The 17375-nt window shown below is 49.5% G+C and overlaps 1 protein-coding gene and 1 non-coding gene across 2 annotated transcripts in view; one reads left to right on the top strand and one right to left on the bottom strand.

Annotated features, from left to right (window-relative positions):
• Positions 1-17375, bottom strand: part of GALNT12 (polypeptide N-acetylgalactosaminyltransferase 12) — a 36309-nt gene that overhangs the window by 4725 nt on the left and 14209 nt on the right. Inside the window, exons 3-7 of the mRNA XM_026506152.4 lie at positions 14735-14924; positions 11353-11538; positions 8539-8656; positions 6986-7162; positions 4765-4896 (exon numbers count right to left, since the gene is read on the bottom strand). Coding sequence (XP_026361937.1) covers positions 4765-4896; positions 6986-7162; positions 8539-8656; positions 11353-11538; positions 14735-14924 — 803 coding nt within the window. The remainder of the gene's footprint in view (positions 1-4764; positions 4897-6985; positions 7163-8538; positions 8657-11352; positions 11539-14734; positions 14925-17375) is intronic.
• Positions 1875-1977, top strand: LOC113260686 (U6 spliceosomal RNA). Its single transcript, XR_003318063.1, has one exon. It is a non-coding gene; the product is annotated as a U6 spliceosomal RNA (small nuclear RNA).

Raw genomic sequence — 17375 nt, 5'->3', positions numbered from 1 at the left:
GAACATTCCATGGTTTTTTTAAAGAATATCCCATATTTGATTACATTTCCTTAGTGAACTATATTCTACAAACAAAGAAATCTTAAACCTCATTCAGTATCACACTGTCAGTGGTAATGGTGTGTTATTATTATTATTATTATTTTTAAAGATTTTATTTATTTATTTGACAGAGAGAGACAGCCAGCAAGAGAGGGAACACAAGCAGGGGGAGTAGGAGAGGAAGAAGCAGGCTCCCAGGAGAGGAGCCTGACGTGGGGCTCGATCCTGGGATTCCGGGATCACGCCCTGAGCCGAAGGCAGACGCTTAACGACTGCGCTACCCAGGCGCCCCTGGTGTGTTATTATTTTGAAACTACTTTAAATATAGTTTAAGATAAAGCAAATAAGTAATACGTAAATATTTTTTGACACTGAGATTTTCAATGTAAGACAAAAGAAATACAAGTATCGGAGCGCCTGGGTGGGTCAGTTGGTTAAGCGTCTGCCTTTGGCTCAGGTCATGATCCCAGGGTCCTGGGATTGAGCCCCACATCAGGCTCCCCGCTCAGCAGGGAGCCTGCTTCTCCCTCTCCCGCTCCCCCTGCTGTGCGTTCTCTCTCTCTCTGTCAAACAAATAAATAAAATCGTAAAAGAAAAAGGAAAAAGAAATACAAGTAAATATCAAAGAAGAAAAAAATCCTGTAAGATTACATTTGAATTTGAGATATCAGTATGCGCTCACGATTTGTTTCTCAAAAATATGCATTTCCTTTCTTGGCCCACTGAAAAGCTATAGTGTCGTGCTGTTCCACGTGGTACCCCGTGGCAGCATGCGGCCACGGGGCACCTGAAATGGGACTAAGTCCACAGTGAGACATGCTGTATGTCAAGACAGCAGATTTCAAGACTCAGTATGGAATAAAGAAGTAACGTATCTCAACAAATTTTTATATTAACCGCATGTTGAAATGCTAATATCAGGGATATGCTGAATTAAATAAAATATATTATAAAATTCACTTGCTCACTTTTTAAATACGGTTACTTTAAAAAGTGTTCCATTACTGATGTGGCTAGCATTATGTTTCCCCAGAGCGTGCTCTAGAGACGAAGACCGCCGCTGGCGTCCGGACTGCGGGCTCTGACCACTGCTCCCCACGGAAAGGGTCGGGGCTGCTGGGAGGGATGGCAGCAGATGTAAAAGATGAACGGGGCCAGAACCAAGGAGGCGATCAAACCAATATAAGGGGTCAAGATCATACAAGCCAGAATAAAGAGATCCTCACTAGCCAAAGATGGGCAACATGAAGAGTTAAAAGAAAAAAAAAATACAACAGGCTAACTGACTGAAACCCATGGGCCATACAAAAACCCACTGGTTTACAGATGCTCAAGAAAAGAAAAAGCCAAAAGCAAACGAACCAACCAACAAACAAAAGCTACCCATTCCGCCCAATTGGAGGAAAATGGGGCACCAAATCTTACCCCGAGAACAGGCAAGTAAAGAGAAAGGCTTAAAAATGTGTTATGCCGGGGGCGCCTGGGTGGCACAGTGGTTAAGCGTCTGCCTTCGGCTCAGGGCGTGATCCCGGCGTTGTGGGATCGAGCCCCACATCAGGCTCCTCCACTATGAGCCTGCTTCTTCCTCTCCCACTCCCCCTGCTTGTGTTCCCTCTCGCTGGCTGTCTCTATCTCTGTCGAATAAATAAATAAAATCTTTAAAAAAATGTGTTATGCCTTTTCTGAATGAACTCTAAATTTCACGGATACCAAACTGTCCCGGCTAACAAGGGAACATTCTTCTTTACAGAAGAATCTCAGCTAATGATGCAGAAGAAATGAAAGAACTAAGAGAAGCACCGTTGGGCAACGCCATTTGAAATACGGGTCTAGGGCTCGCTTTGGTAGCACGTATGCTGAAATTGGAAGGGTACAGAGATCAGCAGGGCCCCTGCTAAGGATGACACGCAAATGTGTGAAGCCTTCCATATTAAAAAGAAATAGGAGTCTAGGCGAAGATTATCAATGGCCACCAAGAACACTGGCGCGGCCCCTGACAGCAGCTGGTCCAGGAGAGGCTCTCTCATCACTAGAGGCAGGACGACCAGAGGTCAGGTGCTCTGCTGTGACGCCAAGGAACACAGAGCACACCCGTGAAGTGTTCTCGCCATAAAAGGTCGATTCCCACTGCAATCAAACCTTTAGACCTCATTTCCAGTTTAAGAACTGTGGCCGAGAGAGGCACAATTTAAAAGACACCACGGGGAAACAATGAGGTAACCCCAAGGCTGAGACGCTCTGTGGGACAACGGATGCTGTTTTTTCAACAGGTATTAGCGAAAGGGGGGAAGAAAGGGAAGAGGTCTGCGTTGGCTGAAAGAGCCGTGGGAGGAAAGACACGGCAGCCAAACGCAATGGGTGGACCGGGTTTGGATCCCGGTTGGAATGAGCCAACTACACCCAGAAAGATGTGAAAAATCGGGGGGATCTGAATAAGGGCTAGATAGTAAAGGACATGAAGAAATGGCTGCTCCTCTGATCGGGCGTGATAATGGTCTGTGGTGCTCTGAGATCACGTCCGTACAGACGTGCATGTGGCAGAGTGAAAGGACATGATGCCTGAGCAAAGAAAAACGTGAGAACATGGAGCAGAGGCAACAGAAAGCGAGAGGCAAAATCAGGATGATTCCAGAATCTTGGGGACAGGGTTCCTTACACCATGCTCTCTGCTTGGACATTTTCACGATGAAAATGGAATTTAATGCATTAACGGCCTGCTTTGTATTTATTTGGTGTGTGTGCTCATGTATTAACGTCCATCTCCCTGACGTACACTTCTTGAAGGTGGGATAGTGGCTGTCCTTGCACCTCAAAGCCCCACGCCCAGAGCAGTGCGAGCACAGGGTAAATTCCACGTAAATATTAAAGTTGGAGTATTCTGAAAATTTCAGATACTCTTGAGAAGCACAAATACGTAGGGTAAGTGAAAATTTCATCAAAAGAGGCAGAGATTTAAAAATAATCATGAGACCCCACATATTAGGGAGATAGTTATTTATGGTGTTTACTTTTTAAAATTTTTTTTTAAAGATTTTATTTATTTATTTGACAGAGGGACAGCCAGCGAGAGACGGAACACAAGCAGGGGGAGTGGGAGAGGAAGAAGCAGGCTCATAGCGGAGGAGCCTGATGCGGGGCTCGATCCCAGAACGCCAGGATCACGCCCTGAGCCAAAGGCAGACGCTTAATGACTGAGCCACCCAGGCGCCCCTACTTTTTTTTTTTTAGATGACTGAGGATGTAATTGGTTCTGACTTTATTCATAGTTGTAGAGAACTTATGTTCCATGTAATGTGCTTGTAATTCTCTCTCTTTTTTTTTAGTTTCAGAGGTAGAATTTAGTGATTCATCAGTTGTATACAATACGCAGTGCTCATGACATCACGTGCCCTCCTTAATGCCCGTCATCCAGGGATCCCATCCCCCCACTCCCACCCCTCCAGCACCCCTGTTTGTTTTCTGGAGTTAAGAGTCTCTTATGGTTTGCCTCCCTCTCTGTTTTCATCTTATTTTATTTTTCCTTCCTTTCCCCTATGTTCATGTGTTTTGTTTCTTAAATTCCACATATGAGTGAAATCATATGGTATTTGTCTTTCTCCGACTTATTTTGCTTAGCATAATACCCTCTAGTTCCATCCACATCATTGCAAAAGGCAAGATTTCATTCTTTTTGATGGCTGAGTAATATTCCATTTTATATATATTCCACATCTTCTTTATTCATTCATCTGTCAATGGACATCTGGGCTCTTTCCACAGTTTAGCTATTGTGGACATTGCTGTTATAAACATCGGGGTGCATGTGCCCCTTCGAATCACTGTGTTTATATCTTTTGGATAAATACCTAGTAGTGTAATTGCTGGGTCATAGAGTAGTTCTATTTTCAACCTTTTGAGGAACCTCCATGCTGTTTTCCAGAGTGGCTGCACCAGCTTGCATTCCTACCAATAGCATAAGAGGGCTCCCCTCTCTTGCCAACATCTGTTGTTTCCTAGGATTTTGATGGATTCCTGACTCACATTTAGGTCTTTCATCCATTTTGAGTTTATTTTTGTGTATGGTGTAAAAAGTCGTCCAGTTTTATTCTGCACGTGGCTGTCCAATTTTCCCAACACCATTCATTGAAGAGAATAGCTTTTTTTCCATTGGATATTCTTTCCTGCTTTGTCAAAGATTAGTTGACCAGAGAGTGTCCTGCTTTGTATTATCAAAGACTTCCCGAATGGAACACGGGCACTTCTGATCAACATGGCACAGCAGACGAGACCTCTCTAAGTTGGTGCAGTTTCTCCCAAAACCCAAAGGCACTGGACATTTTACCTGACTTCATCCCAGAAACATTTCTTTCTGTTTCTTTAAAACACCAGAAATGACTCATCTCCCTCCACTGCTGCCTTTACGAATCTGAGTAGGGAACTGTTAACTGGTCCAGCCATTGAAGACTGGAGTAATGAAGTAATGCGACACTGAACATGGAAGCACTAAGGGAGCCTCAGGTTCCTTGTCTATGAAATGGGAGGCTTACACTCACCAATCTGGTGATGGCTTCTAATGCCGAGACATGGAGAGAAGGAAAGACAGTGCGTGGATGCAGGGAGGGGAGGGAGAGGGAGGGAGAGGGAGGGAGGGAGAGGAAGGCCAGCAGTTCCATAAAGGGCCTTTCTTGGCCAGGATTTGTGGATCAGGAAAGCCCCCGCCCGCCACAGGCCCGCGTCACGCACCATCCCGAAGAAGCCAGGCCTGTCTTCAGGCACGTGCAGCTCCGGGTACACGTTCTCCAAGAACCACCTGAAGTCCTTACACTGGAGCCTCGCCCGGAGCTGCTTCCTCTCGGTCACATCCCCAAAGGGTTCCTGAGAAAACAGCAAAAACAGTGAGTCCCCGCGTGTCACGTACTTCCTGTCAAAGCCCCATCTCCACGGATGCTCCCTTCCTCAACAGCGTTTATTGAGCACCTACTGTGCGCCACGCCCTGGACAGGCTCAGAGGGTCAAACCAGCCCCAGACTCAGCTACAGCACCCTGGCAGCAGAGACTGTCCCACAAACGACTGCTTTCTTGGGTGTTCTCGCTACAGGCAGGTGCAGCCAGGTGCCCCAGGGAAGGACACAAAGCGCACGGTGATGGAGTCAGGGAGGCGCCGCGTCCTGGGGCCGCACTGGATCCCGGTCCCGAGAGTCGGTGAGTGCGGGATCACAGACCAGCGAGCATCAGCAGAGCACGTACACCACGACGCTCTGAATTCCTGTCGATACCCGAGCATTCCCTTTCCAACACAGGCTGAGTGTCCGCGACGTAATCACGCTCAAAGACCTTCCGTGCTCGACATACTGAAGTCTGAATATATACTTAGAGCGGTGAGCGCAAAGTGCCGCGATAGTAACTACTGGCAGAAAGTTAGTTTTCTGGACAGTGATTAAGAACTTCCAAATAACTGAATCAAAGCAAGCATCTACTCAGCACGGCCAGAGGCGCAGTGCCGAGTGCTGACATGTTACTGCCCCTGCACCACGACGCTAAAGAATTAAGATGTCGCGAGCTAAGTGTGTAACAAAATGGTAACGCTAGGAACACGGCTGAGTAAAACTTCAGATTCTTTACTTATTTCCCAGCGGTTCTTTCTTTGGTGAGTCACGGTGCCCTCACCTTCAACCAAATACCCATTTTAACACCGGACCCCGGGCACCTGGACAAAAGGTGTACGCAGTGGGCCTCTAACACGTTATTCTTTGGGAACCCTCAGGAAGAGGGAACGTGGCTTCCAGACTGGGTAACGGGAAGGGGCACATGTTTCCACCCTGCAGCCTTGGCAGGACAGAGGATGCCACGACCCTGGAGCCCAGAGGTGGAGAGGGGCCAAGGGGGGAGGTCAGGGGCAGGCCCACAGGGCTCTGCAGAGCAGGGAGAGGAGTCCGCAGGTGGGTCCATGCCCCAGGCTCAGCGCTGCCTGCATCACTACTAAGGCCTGGGTCAAGCTCTCTGAGCTTCGGTTCTGTCATCTAAAAAATGAGAATTTCACAGCTATCCTGAAGGGCTGCTGAGGATTCAGAAGAAGAGATTTTCATCAAGCAGCCGGACTATAGAGGTCTTAGAGCACACCTCGTCTGGCCAAGCGGCCCTCTTAGTTATGCAGATGCAGGGTGGGCACCCTGTCCTGGGGCCTGCAGAGCTGGCCCGTGCAGAGCGGGCGGACCTACTTGCTGAAGGTTATTTGCAACCCCAAAATCAGCATGTGTGGTTCCACGCCGTCACCATCACTGGCAGCCATGCGCAGAGGGGCCGAAAATGGAGCCACCTAAGGGGACGCTCCTCACTGAGGTCACGTCTCAGTTCCCGTACTATCAACAGGTGTCCGGTTCAGGGTCTGCCTAGTGCCACATTTTCCAGGTTTTGTAGCTCTGTGGTGGCGACTTCACTGTTCGAAAGCCCCCCGAGCACTGTGCTGAAGGGCTGGCTAGTGTTCCTATGTGCAAGAAGCCGCACTGGGCCGACGGAGAAAATACGTGGCTGAGATGGGCTTCGTTTAGGCACGTGTTACAGTGCTGTCGGCCATGAGTCCGGTGTAAAGAATCAACACTACGTACGTCGTAATGTCTTTCAACAGAAATACACATGAAACCAAGTTACGTATTGATCAGTTGGCAAAAATGTCAGGCTGCGGGAGGCGTGCAGGAACCCAGCCCCGTCGTCCCCCAGGAGCAGTGGTTCGGTAGTCTGGAATTCAGGGTTGGCGATGGTCGCACAGACCATAATTACTGTGAATAATGAGGAACAACTGTAGGTATTATTATAAGTGGAGGAATAAAGGTTTCCCATACTTGGATCACTGGTGTCCGATTTATTCTCTATTTCTGGAACCAGGTCTGCTAGTGTGGGGAGGCCAGAACCGGCTTCATTTGTTCGGAGGTGGCCAGCCGGGGTGCAGGCGGGCCGGGGAACTCACCAAGCGGGCATGCGGGTTGCGATGGTAGTAGAGCTCTTTAAATTCATCCATCCACACTTCAGCGGCTCGGACGCTGTTGGCCAGAGCCTTGCTGCGGGAGTAGGGAGCTTGCTTGGGGAAAACGTGGCCAACGTGAGAGCAGGGGTGTGTCTCCAGGGTCCCACCGCACTGCCAGATCTGTGCACAGAGCAGGGAGGAGGCCGGTGGGTGAGCGGGGGGCGGGCTGCTGGTCCACACTGCCCGCAGCCAGGAGGCCGGGCACACAGACGTCACGATGAACACCGCCAGGGCCTCGCCCTCCAGGGGACGGGAGGCCACCTCCCCAGCACACGCAGAACACAGAATGCAGTCAAAGAGCAAGAACATAGCCCGGAAGACGAAGACGCCATCGGAAGCGAGACCCTGAGTCCATGCACGGAAGCTCATGCACTTGACCCCCAGGAGCGCCCACAGCTGACCTCACCAGGAACCCATTTACTCATCGTGTAAAACACAGGCTCTTTACCTGGTCTCCTAGCCACAGAAGAGAGGAAAGCGGCAAGTAAGAAGAGAGGTTTGGAAGGGGGAAAGGAAGAGCTTCTAGAGGCAGGCAGGACAGACTGACACCTAGGGAAGAGGCAGAGAGACATTAAAAGCACACCCTGCACCTCAAAGTCTGAGTTGTCTGAGACCATTTCATGCTGGGGCAGAGGGCTGGGAACACGCCGTGGTCCCCGGGATGTGTGACCAGGGACAGGCTCTGGTACTTAGAATGGGGGTGTGAGTCTGCAGTGGAGAGCCAATTCATACTAACTCTTTCTAAGCAGGAAACCATATGAAACATCATGGAAATCTAAAATGTTCTATTAAAAAGTACAGATATTGACAGAAATTTTTGATACTTAAAATGCAGGATTTGGTGAGGTGGAAACCACGCTGAAATGCTAGAGGCCTCTCCAAGGGGCATCTGTGGGCCACAGGCAGCAGGATCAGTAGGTGGGCTTGTTCCAGAAAGCAGAGTCTGGTCCCTACTGCAAATCCATCACACCTGACTTTCTGGAGACTGTACGTATAAACCTGTGTTTTTAGCAGGTCTCCCGAACAATTCTGACATGTGGCAAGGCTGGAAGTCACTGTCCTAAACAGGGTACTTCGTGAGTAATTATGCAAATCAAGGCTCGGAAAGATGGGATCGGGAGGCAGGGGCCTGTGTTTGAGCCCAGTGTCCGCCACTGACTGTTTGGGTGACCCCGACCCAGTCACCTCCCCTGTCCGGGCCCCAGCTCCTCCCTGTTGTAGTGAGAGAAAAGAGCTAGGTGACTTGGAAGGCGCTTCCCTGCCCCAAATCTATGAAAAGCACATTTTTTTCAAGGTTCAAACAAGTAGACAAGCATGTTTATCGGATGTGTGTGCCAATACTATCATCTTTCAGGACTGTTAGATAAAATCTGCCAACATGAAGGAAAAGTCCACCAGGGTCTCCTGGCAAATCCCATCATTCTGAGATAGAGAGAGAGAGACAGACAGAGAGAACAGGTTAAGAATGAGTCCGAAGAGAAGACTGGGACACTTACCCTAAAGGAGAACTCGAGGTTTTCTCCGCCCCAAACTTCCATTCCTGTATCATAAGACCCCAGATATTCAAAATATTTCTTACTCACAGCAAACAGCCCTCCAGCCATTGTTGGAGACCTAGAAGAGTGAGAACCACATTGCGATGTGAGCAGCAGGAAGCCATCACAGTTGAACGCCTGCCCGCCCCGAGCCCTCCGGCCTGCCCATCCATCTCTAAGCACATCCTGAGTTCACGTTCCGTGCCAGGTGCTAAGCTGGGCCTGGAGGCATGGATGTTCCCCTAGGTCCCTGCCCTGGGGAAGCTCATGAACACCTCAACCAGCACTGTGTGCGAGATGACTCAGGTCAAGCCAGAGCCCCGGGGGCACACAGAAGGAGGCCTGAGGCAGGTGCGTAGGGCTCAGCCTGAAGAACACAGGGGAGCTGGCAGAGAAGAGGAATGGGATGGTTCTCCAAGAAGACACTAGCATGAGCAAAGGCCTGAGGGTGAGAGAAAACCTCATCCTTCTAGAAGCACAGACAACAAGGACAGTCAAGGAGAGAGACGTGCTCCCTAAGAGGACAGCTAGCACCAGGCTATGGTGGCTTTGGCCGTGTGGTCACAGGGTGGGCAAGCACGGATGCCTACAGAAGACCACGAAAGGCAACTCGGTCATCTTAAAGCTGCCCCAGGGCCCGTTCCTCTCCTGCATGAGTGGCTTCCCCTCCAGGACCCAGACGGCCAGCACTGGCCACTTCTGCAGCCGGCCCGATATTCTCCACACCAGGCACCTCTAGAACCAGTAGTGGTTCCAGAAAGGGCCCAAGGCTCCCGTCCTACCACAGCAGAAGGCTGTAGGATCAACACACCAGGAGATGCAGATGTTAAATAATGGAGAACTATACATCATTAGGAGCCTGTTTTCAAATGTTAAGGTCTTCCAACTGCGCTTCAAGCCTTTGACAAAGTGTCAGCTTTCCCTGCGCTCCAAGCTCTGGGCCAATGAGAACAGCACAGCAAGATTCCTTGTGGAAGGGAAGGCTCTCGACTACAAAGCACTTCCATGTGTGTTCATCCTAAAAGTCTAAGGAGGAGGCCAGGTGGATATGCTAGGCCCTATTTCACAGGTGAGGAAACTGAGGCCCATGGATATTACAGGAAGAGAAGGAGAGTTGGCCATGACATCCCTGAGTGCATGTGTGTGTATGGGAGGACCATGAGAGTTCATGTCAGCGTCCCAAGCTGGAGATGTGACCTTGGATAGGATCCTTCCTACTCTGAGCCTCGGTTTACAAATCTGGTCAGTGAAAGGTTAGATAGGATGTCCCTTAAGATTCCTATCAAAGCCTGGACATCACCCACTCTCTCCCGTGCCCATTCTTCACTCTTCCTTCAATTCCTCCACTGCCACATCTCTGGAGTCCTCCATTCCGCTCCATCTTCTCCTGCACCACCCTTCCTGACTGGAAGACTACGATGCCTCCTAATGATGTCCCTGCCCCCCGCCCCACCTCTTACAGGCCCCTCACCGCATGGCATCTAGCAACCTTTAAAGAATGCAACAGGCAATGGTCATTTCCAGCTCAAATCCCTTCAGTGGCTTCTACCCTCTCGGAGTAAAGTCCAAAGCCCTGTCCTTGGCCTTCCAGGCTGGACATGACTTGGCCCCGTTCATCTCTCTTCCCCCCATCTCTCAACACTGTCCCTACAGGTGTTTCCCTCTGGCCAGGAGTGAGTCATCTCAGGGTCAGAACTCAGGTGGAAGACCTAGAAGCCCACCTGCCAAACACGGTGCCGATCTGAGACACCATTTCCAGCTCAGTACGCCAGCAATAATGCTGATGCTTGACTTCCATCTGCCTGATTCCCATATTTACCTCTCACTTGGTCCTGAACTTGGAAGGGGAGGAAGAAGCTATACTCTTACTTCAACACCTCAAAGAATGAGAGCAACTGAGCCCCCTTTGAGCCCACTCTACTCAGATCCAGGCTCACTCACTAGTCAAAGGTGGCCCATTCAGCCGCAGGTCCACCTATCCCCCAGCTGAGGGCCTGACAGCACATCCTCAAAATGTTAAGCTTGAAATTACCATATGACCCACCAATTGTGGTGCGCTCCTAGGTGCTCTCCTACACCCCAAAAAACTGATAACGGGGACTCAAACAAATAATAGTATCCCAATATTCACAGCAGCACTGTTTACAATAACCCAATGGTAGATACAACCCAAGTGTCCATCAGCAGGTGAACGGATAAACAAACATGGATGTATATAGAGTGGAATATTATTCAGCCACAAAAAAGGAACGGGCTTCTAGAAGAACCTTGAGAACATTATGTTAAGTAAAAGAAGCCAGACACAAAAGGACGGGTACTGTGTGATTCTACTTATGTGAGCAATCTGGACCAGGGAATTCTGTAGAGACAGAAAGTACAACAGTAGTTACCAGGGGCTGGAGAGCGAGAGAAAGGGGAGTCGTTGCTTGAGTTTCTGGAGAGAATGATGAAAAAGTTCTGGAAGTATGTAGAGGTGACGGTTATACAATATTGTGAATGTGCTTGATGGCACCGAACTGAACACTTACAAATGGTGAAAGTAGGAATTTTTATGTTAGGCACATTTTACCACAGTGTTTTAAGTAAGTAAATCAATAAAATATACCAATATAAAATTCATGTGTGTAGCAAAGGTTTTTAATAAAAGTAAACAAATGCTCTGGAGAAAATGAGGGAGCAACAGTAACCAGCCGTCCCAAGGGCCCTCCCTGACACGGTAGCGAGGTGCAACGAGGCACGCTCAAAGACTGAGCGGCCTGGAAGTCACGCCCTCACCTGATGACATCAACGGGGGACCGCATCCGCATCCTCTCCCTCTCGGGGACCACGTGCCACGTGAACACCAGCCTCCAGTCGAAGCCGCCGATCTGAGGCTCCCCGGGGTTGCCCAGGTACTCAAATGTGTTCCAGTCAATCACATCGATCACAGGGCACACCACGGCCGACTCCTCTTCGTGGATCCTGCGAACACCAGGACGCCCCGTGTGCCTCTCTGCACAGACAGGTGGCAGGAGGACGAGAAGGGAACTTGGGGATGAAATCTTCTCCTCCTTCCACTAGGAAGGAGGAGCACCTGAGCCTTTTCTTGCAGGAGTCTGGCCCTGGCAGGCGGTGATCAGAGGGAATGCTCAGGTGATGAGGGGAAGCTGAGGAAGGAAGGACTTCGGCCTGAAGATGGAAGGTCCCGCAGCTTTCAGGTTCTGACGCCATCTATGGCAATTCTGGATAAACCTGAATCCCTCTTTGAAAGTCGAGACATGTGAAAATCAAAGGTCACTTTTAAAACAGAAAACAGATTTTCAGTTTCTGAAGACTGCAAGAGGTTTTCTTCATGTAATCGCAATGAAACATCTTCCTGTCAAGAAATAATTATCCCCCTTCAAAACAGAGAAGCACCCAGACCAGAGGATCAGCTTTGGAGTTAGAACAAAAATTCAAATCCTGCTCCTTATTTGCTGTGTGATGTTAGCCAAGTCACCTAACCTCTCAGAGTCTGTTGCCTGTGGGTAACACGGGCGCAGTGATACCTACTCTGAGGGTTAATGTGAGGACACCCTGAAGGAACGTTTGTAAAGGGCAGCTGACAGAGAACCTGGAACTATTGCTATTCTTTTCTTTCTTATTATTGTGAAATGTTATACGGTATTATAGCGAAAAACACTGTGACCTCCCGCCGCTGATATCAGCCCATGTGCCTGCTTCAGCTGTTGTCCAGTCATGACTGCAGACCCAAGCACCCTTCAGCACGCTGCCATATCGTGCCGGTATTTGGCATTTGACGACACACCAGGAAAGACGAACCGAGACTGGGCTGTGTGTGAACACTGGATTTCTCTGGGTTACATTTCGGGGCATTTTATCTGGAATTTGAGATTTAAAAATCCTAAGTCACACAGAGCAACAGTGTGAAGAAACAGAGATCAAGCAGACTTGAGCTGTAAGAGCCCTTAGAATAATACCAGGAAGTCGGGGGTGGGGGATGATGTGAATACCACACTTAGGTACGAATTACACTATTAGCTGAAATTGACTGTTTGGGATAGACTGTACGAATAAAACCTGGGAATTCTCTAAAGTGAGGAAAACACAGACAAAGTACCTACCAACACCCAATTCTTTAAATAAACTGAGGGCGCTCTTAAAAGGTTTGAGGGGACCAATGGCAGACCCAATGGGCAGGTTCCAAGAAGCTGCTTAGCCCCTGGCAGAGACAAGGACTTGTGACTTGCAATCAAGCTGGTTGGAACCATGGGGAGACTAATTTTTATAGGAAAAGGAAAACTAGGGGGAGCAAGCATTGGAGTAAAGGCCCCTGGAGCATGGTTACACAATGATCAGGCCCAGTAGCAGCGTGCCCCACAGAGGGGGGCGGGGCAGGGGTGCCGCTGGCATCTGGGGCAAAACCATTCTTTGTTGTGCAGGGCTGAGCTGCACACCGTGGGCTGTCCAGCATCCCTAGTCCACGGCTCATAAGACGCCAGGAGAACGACTCACCTGACTTGGGAACCAACGAACATCTTCTACTTCCAAAAGCCCCTGGAGGAACGGGGTTACTGTTCCTGTTGGACCGTCTAAGGGACCAGTGTGTGCCCACCTAGGTCCCTGGGGAGCTTTGGAAACATCCAGAAGCCCAGGCCCACCCCCAGAGACTCAGATCCAAAGAGTCTGCCATGAGCACAGGAGTTGGTATATTTTACAAGTTCCCCAGTTGGGGTGCTTCTGTCTAGAGATACGGAATAAGGATTTGTCTGTGGAAAGGACTGCCTTGCTGCCTCCAGAGGACGGGCTGGAATGGAATTCTGGGCAGTGTTAGCACATCAGCTGCCTTTAGACCAGCCTACAGGCAGCCAGCTGTGTGCACCGTGGGGAGGGGGCGAAGGGCAGTCCCACCGCTTCAGGTTCCAGAGGGAACTCCTCGCCGTCACCATGTTCTACATAACCTCAGATCCACCGCAGGCTTGAGGAACCCCAGGTCCTTGCTGCTAGTGAAGCTCAGCAGAGCTCAGGGGAGAAAGAGGCAGCTGTGGCACCGCCAGGGGACAGGACCGAGGATAGCAGAAGTGGCAGAGGAGGGGGCAGTCTGGTCTCACACAGGAAGGTAGGCAAGTGGGTCCCTAGTTCTTCCGGATAGACTCTGTCAACCCAAGTGCTAGAGGCCACGGGAAAGCAGTTTGCCAACTGCAGAGACCCTGGTCCTCCGACCCTTCACCTGCTTCACACGGAGGGACCAGACGCAGACCCCCCCACCTTGACCCCGACCTGGAGGAGCTCCGAATGGGCCAGCCCAGCTCCTGACTGCTATGATGCAGCATTGGGAGAACAGGGAGCAAAAGACGGAAGAGAACAAAAGTGGGGGCCTGGTGACAGTAGTTTTGGAGGACAGGCAGCTTGGGAGGGTCAGGGTGAGACGCTGTGGGACAGCAGGAGACATGCCCTATGACTTTTCATGGCTCCATAAAATATATATATATATAATTTATATATAAAAATATATATATAATTTATATATAAATTATATATATAATCATAAATATAAAAATATATATTTATATATAATTATAAATATAAAATATATATTAAAATAAATTTTATATATTATATATATAAAATCATATTTTATGACTATATTGGTATAAGGACAAACACCATCCAGGATAAATTCATTATTGTACAGTCATTATTGATACCCATTTTTTTCCTTCTGATTGAAAAAAAATTAATGTAAATACATTTTTATGGGTCTGTTAAAGGTTCATGGGTCCTAAGCACTGTAGGCACTGGGTATCATGGATAAGCCAGCCTTACTTGAAGGAAATATGCCAAAATATATATTCTTTAGCAGTGTGATTCTATCTGATTGATTTTTTTCCTTGGTTGATGGTACTTTCTAAGTGTTCCACAGTAAACACGTAAAATAAGTAGGAATAAAAGCGAACACTAATAGGACCTCCTACATGCTAGCACGTTCTAAGGACTGCATGTGTATTAACTCATTGAATGGCCTCCCCAGCCCTGTGGGGCACGGACTGTTATCACGCCCAGTGACAGAGGACCGCCCAAGGAGCACCTGAGCCCAGGCGCCCGGCAGCTTCTGATGCCCAGGTAACAAGTCTCTGCTTTTGCACCACATGGGGCCCTCGCCCGCACGCCCACTCACCTCTGCAGCAGCGGCTCGAGCCACCCCTCGTGGCACTCACAGTGGCAGTCCAGGAAGGTCAACACTTCGCCCTTCGCCGCGGAAGCACCCAGAAGCCGGGCTCGCACCAGGCCCTCCCTCCTGTTGGCACGGATCAGACGCACCTTGGGCAGCCCAGATAGCTCACTGGCCAAGCGCTCCTTCAGGTGTTCTGGGGAGGCAAGCAAGACAAGCAGGGTCACCGCCACGCATCCCGAGCCATGTCCTTCTGGGGCCTCGCTATCCCCAAAAAGAGAACTGAATAGATAGAAGCCTCCTTTGTTCTGCACCTGGATGGCCTCGCCTCACCCAGAACCAAGGCTGGAAGTGCAGGAAGGGCAGGGGAGTACCGGGACGTAGAGGTGGGTGGGAACCCACCAAGCAAAATAAAAGTGAGAGAATCTCCCCAAGTCAACGTGGGCTTTGTCTGAAAGCCTTCAATCATCAGCAAGGAAAATTTCATGAACTGTCCTGGGTTGCTTCATAGTTTGTAAAAATGTTTCCCTAGGGGCGCCTGGGTGGCACAGCGGTTAAGCGTCTGCCTTCGGCTCAGGGCGTGATCCCGGCGTTATGGGATCGAGCCCCGCATCAGGTTCCTCTGCTATAAGCCTGCTTTTTCCTCTCCCCTTCCCCCTACTTGTGTTCCCTCTCTCGCTGGCTGTCTCTATCTCTGTAGAAAAAATAAATAAAATCTTTAAAAAAAATGTTTCCCTAAATATTCCTGACACTAAAAAAAAAAAAAAAGCATTCATTGGTTGATTTTCTTTTTTCAATCCTAAACATAACTGCAAAAGCTGACAGCATGAATAAGGGAGGTGACTTCCCAAGCAAAGCTAATTAGTGGCAGTGCCAGTAAACATACACAAAAGTGCAGGTGAAAAAAAAAGGAAGGAAGGAAGGAAGGAAGGAAGGAAGGAAGGAAGGAAGGAAAGAAAGAAAGAAAGAAAGAAAGAAAGAAAGAAAGAAAGAAAGAAAGAAAGAAAGAAAGGAAGAGAGAGAGAAAGAAAAGGCATGTATAGCCTTGTACTCTTTATGGATTTGGTCAGCATCAATTTTATGTCTGTCTGAACTGTCTTCCCACGCTCTGGGGGCTGACACCCCTTCATCCAGCTCAGACTGACATGCAGAGAGGGCGGCGGGGAGGAGGGGCAGGGCAGGGCTCCTATCTCATTACAGGCTGAGCGGGCACGTCGCCCACTCGACAAGTTAGCACGATGCGGAGGGAAGCCTCAGCCCCACGGCGCCTTACACTGCCATCTGCGAGAGACCAGAGCTGCGTGGGGCTGCGTGGGGAGGGCTTCATACCGTAGCCCTGCCCACTGAGGAGCTGTTCCATCCCATGAGGATAAAATAAATAATCTGATCTCTGCTTCTGAACAAATACATTTCTTTTTTTTTTTTTTTTAAAGATTTTATTTATTTATTTGACAGAGAGAGACAGCCAGCGAGAGAGGGAACACAAGCAGGGGGAGTGGGAGAGGAAGAAGCAGGCTCATAGCAGAAGAGCCTGATGTGGGGCTCGATCCCAGATCGCCGGGATCATGCCCTGAGCCAAAGGCAGACGCCCAACCGCTGTGCCACCCAGGCGCCCCTGAACAAATACATTTCTGAAATGTTTTCAGCACTCTATAATTTTTGAGTATTTCATTAAAGTACAAGTTATCATTTAATAAACACTAACAATATGCCGGGCACTGATCTAGCACGTGACCCGCCCTTATCTCAATCCTCACAATGACCCCACGAGGTAGGAACTGTTTCCGGGGGCTAAGGCCAAAGCTGACACTGGACTTGCTCAACATGGCATAGCTGCAAAGTGGTGGAGCTGGGATGCCCGTGCGTGCCAACGCGGATTTAAAACAGCCCTGGGAGGAAAGGACCAGATGAAACGGAGATGCGTGCCTACTACGTGCCGGCCGACATGGAGCTCTGTCCTGTGCACAATCTCATTTATTCCTTGCCTCTCTGTGATATAAGTGTGGATAAACCCATTCACAAATGGGAAACTAAGGCTCAGAAGAGACAAGTGACTTGTCCCAGGTGCCATGACAGGTTCACGGTAAAGCTCACCTCAGACCCAGCTGCCCTGACCCCAGAACTCAGTGCTCAGTGGGCATCACTCAGCATCAAGCCCCAGCCTGGCTTGCGTGATGTCATGGAGAAGGCCAGCTGTCACCAAACACTCACTCTCCCTGTGGGTGCACACAGCCACCCGTCATATAGGCTACCGTTCCCAGCCTCCCTTGCAGCTAGGTGCAGCCAAGTGACTCCGTTCTGCTCGGTGGGATATGAGGGCAACTTCCAGGTCTGGCTCCCCAGCCCCCTGAAACGCTTCTGCCAACAGGAGCGAGCGGAAGGTGAAGAACCAGCCTGGGCCATGCAGACAAGGCAGCACGCTATCCTGGAGAATGTGGAGCTATAGGGCAGCAGGAGCTGGGGCCCTGACACGGTGAGGCCGCCACACCAGCCCTAGACTGTTACGTAAGATGTGTGATGTGAGAGACATCAATTTTTATCCCGTGTAAATCACTGTTATTTTGAGTCTCTGTGAGAACAGCCAAACACACCCACCAATTAGGACACATACTCCAGGCTTTGAAGTCGCACAGCCCAGGCCCGGAGC

Source organism: Ursus arctos, unplaced genomic scaffold (assembly GCF_023065955.2).
Source record: "Ursus arctos isolate Adak ecotype North America unplaced genomic scaffold, UrsArc2.0 scaffold_18, whole genome shotgun sequence".
NCBI classification, from domain to species: Eukaryota; Metazoa; Chordata; class Mammalia; order Carnivora; family Ursidae; genus Ursus; species Ursus arctos.
The sequence above is the reverse complement of the archived record's forward strand: the minus strand, read 5'-3'. Positions and strand labels throughout refer to the sequence as shown.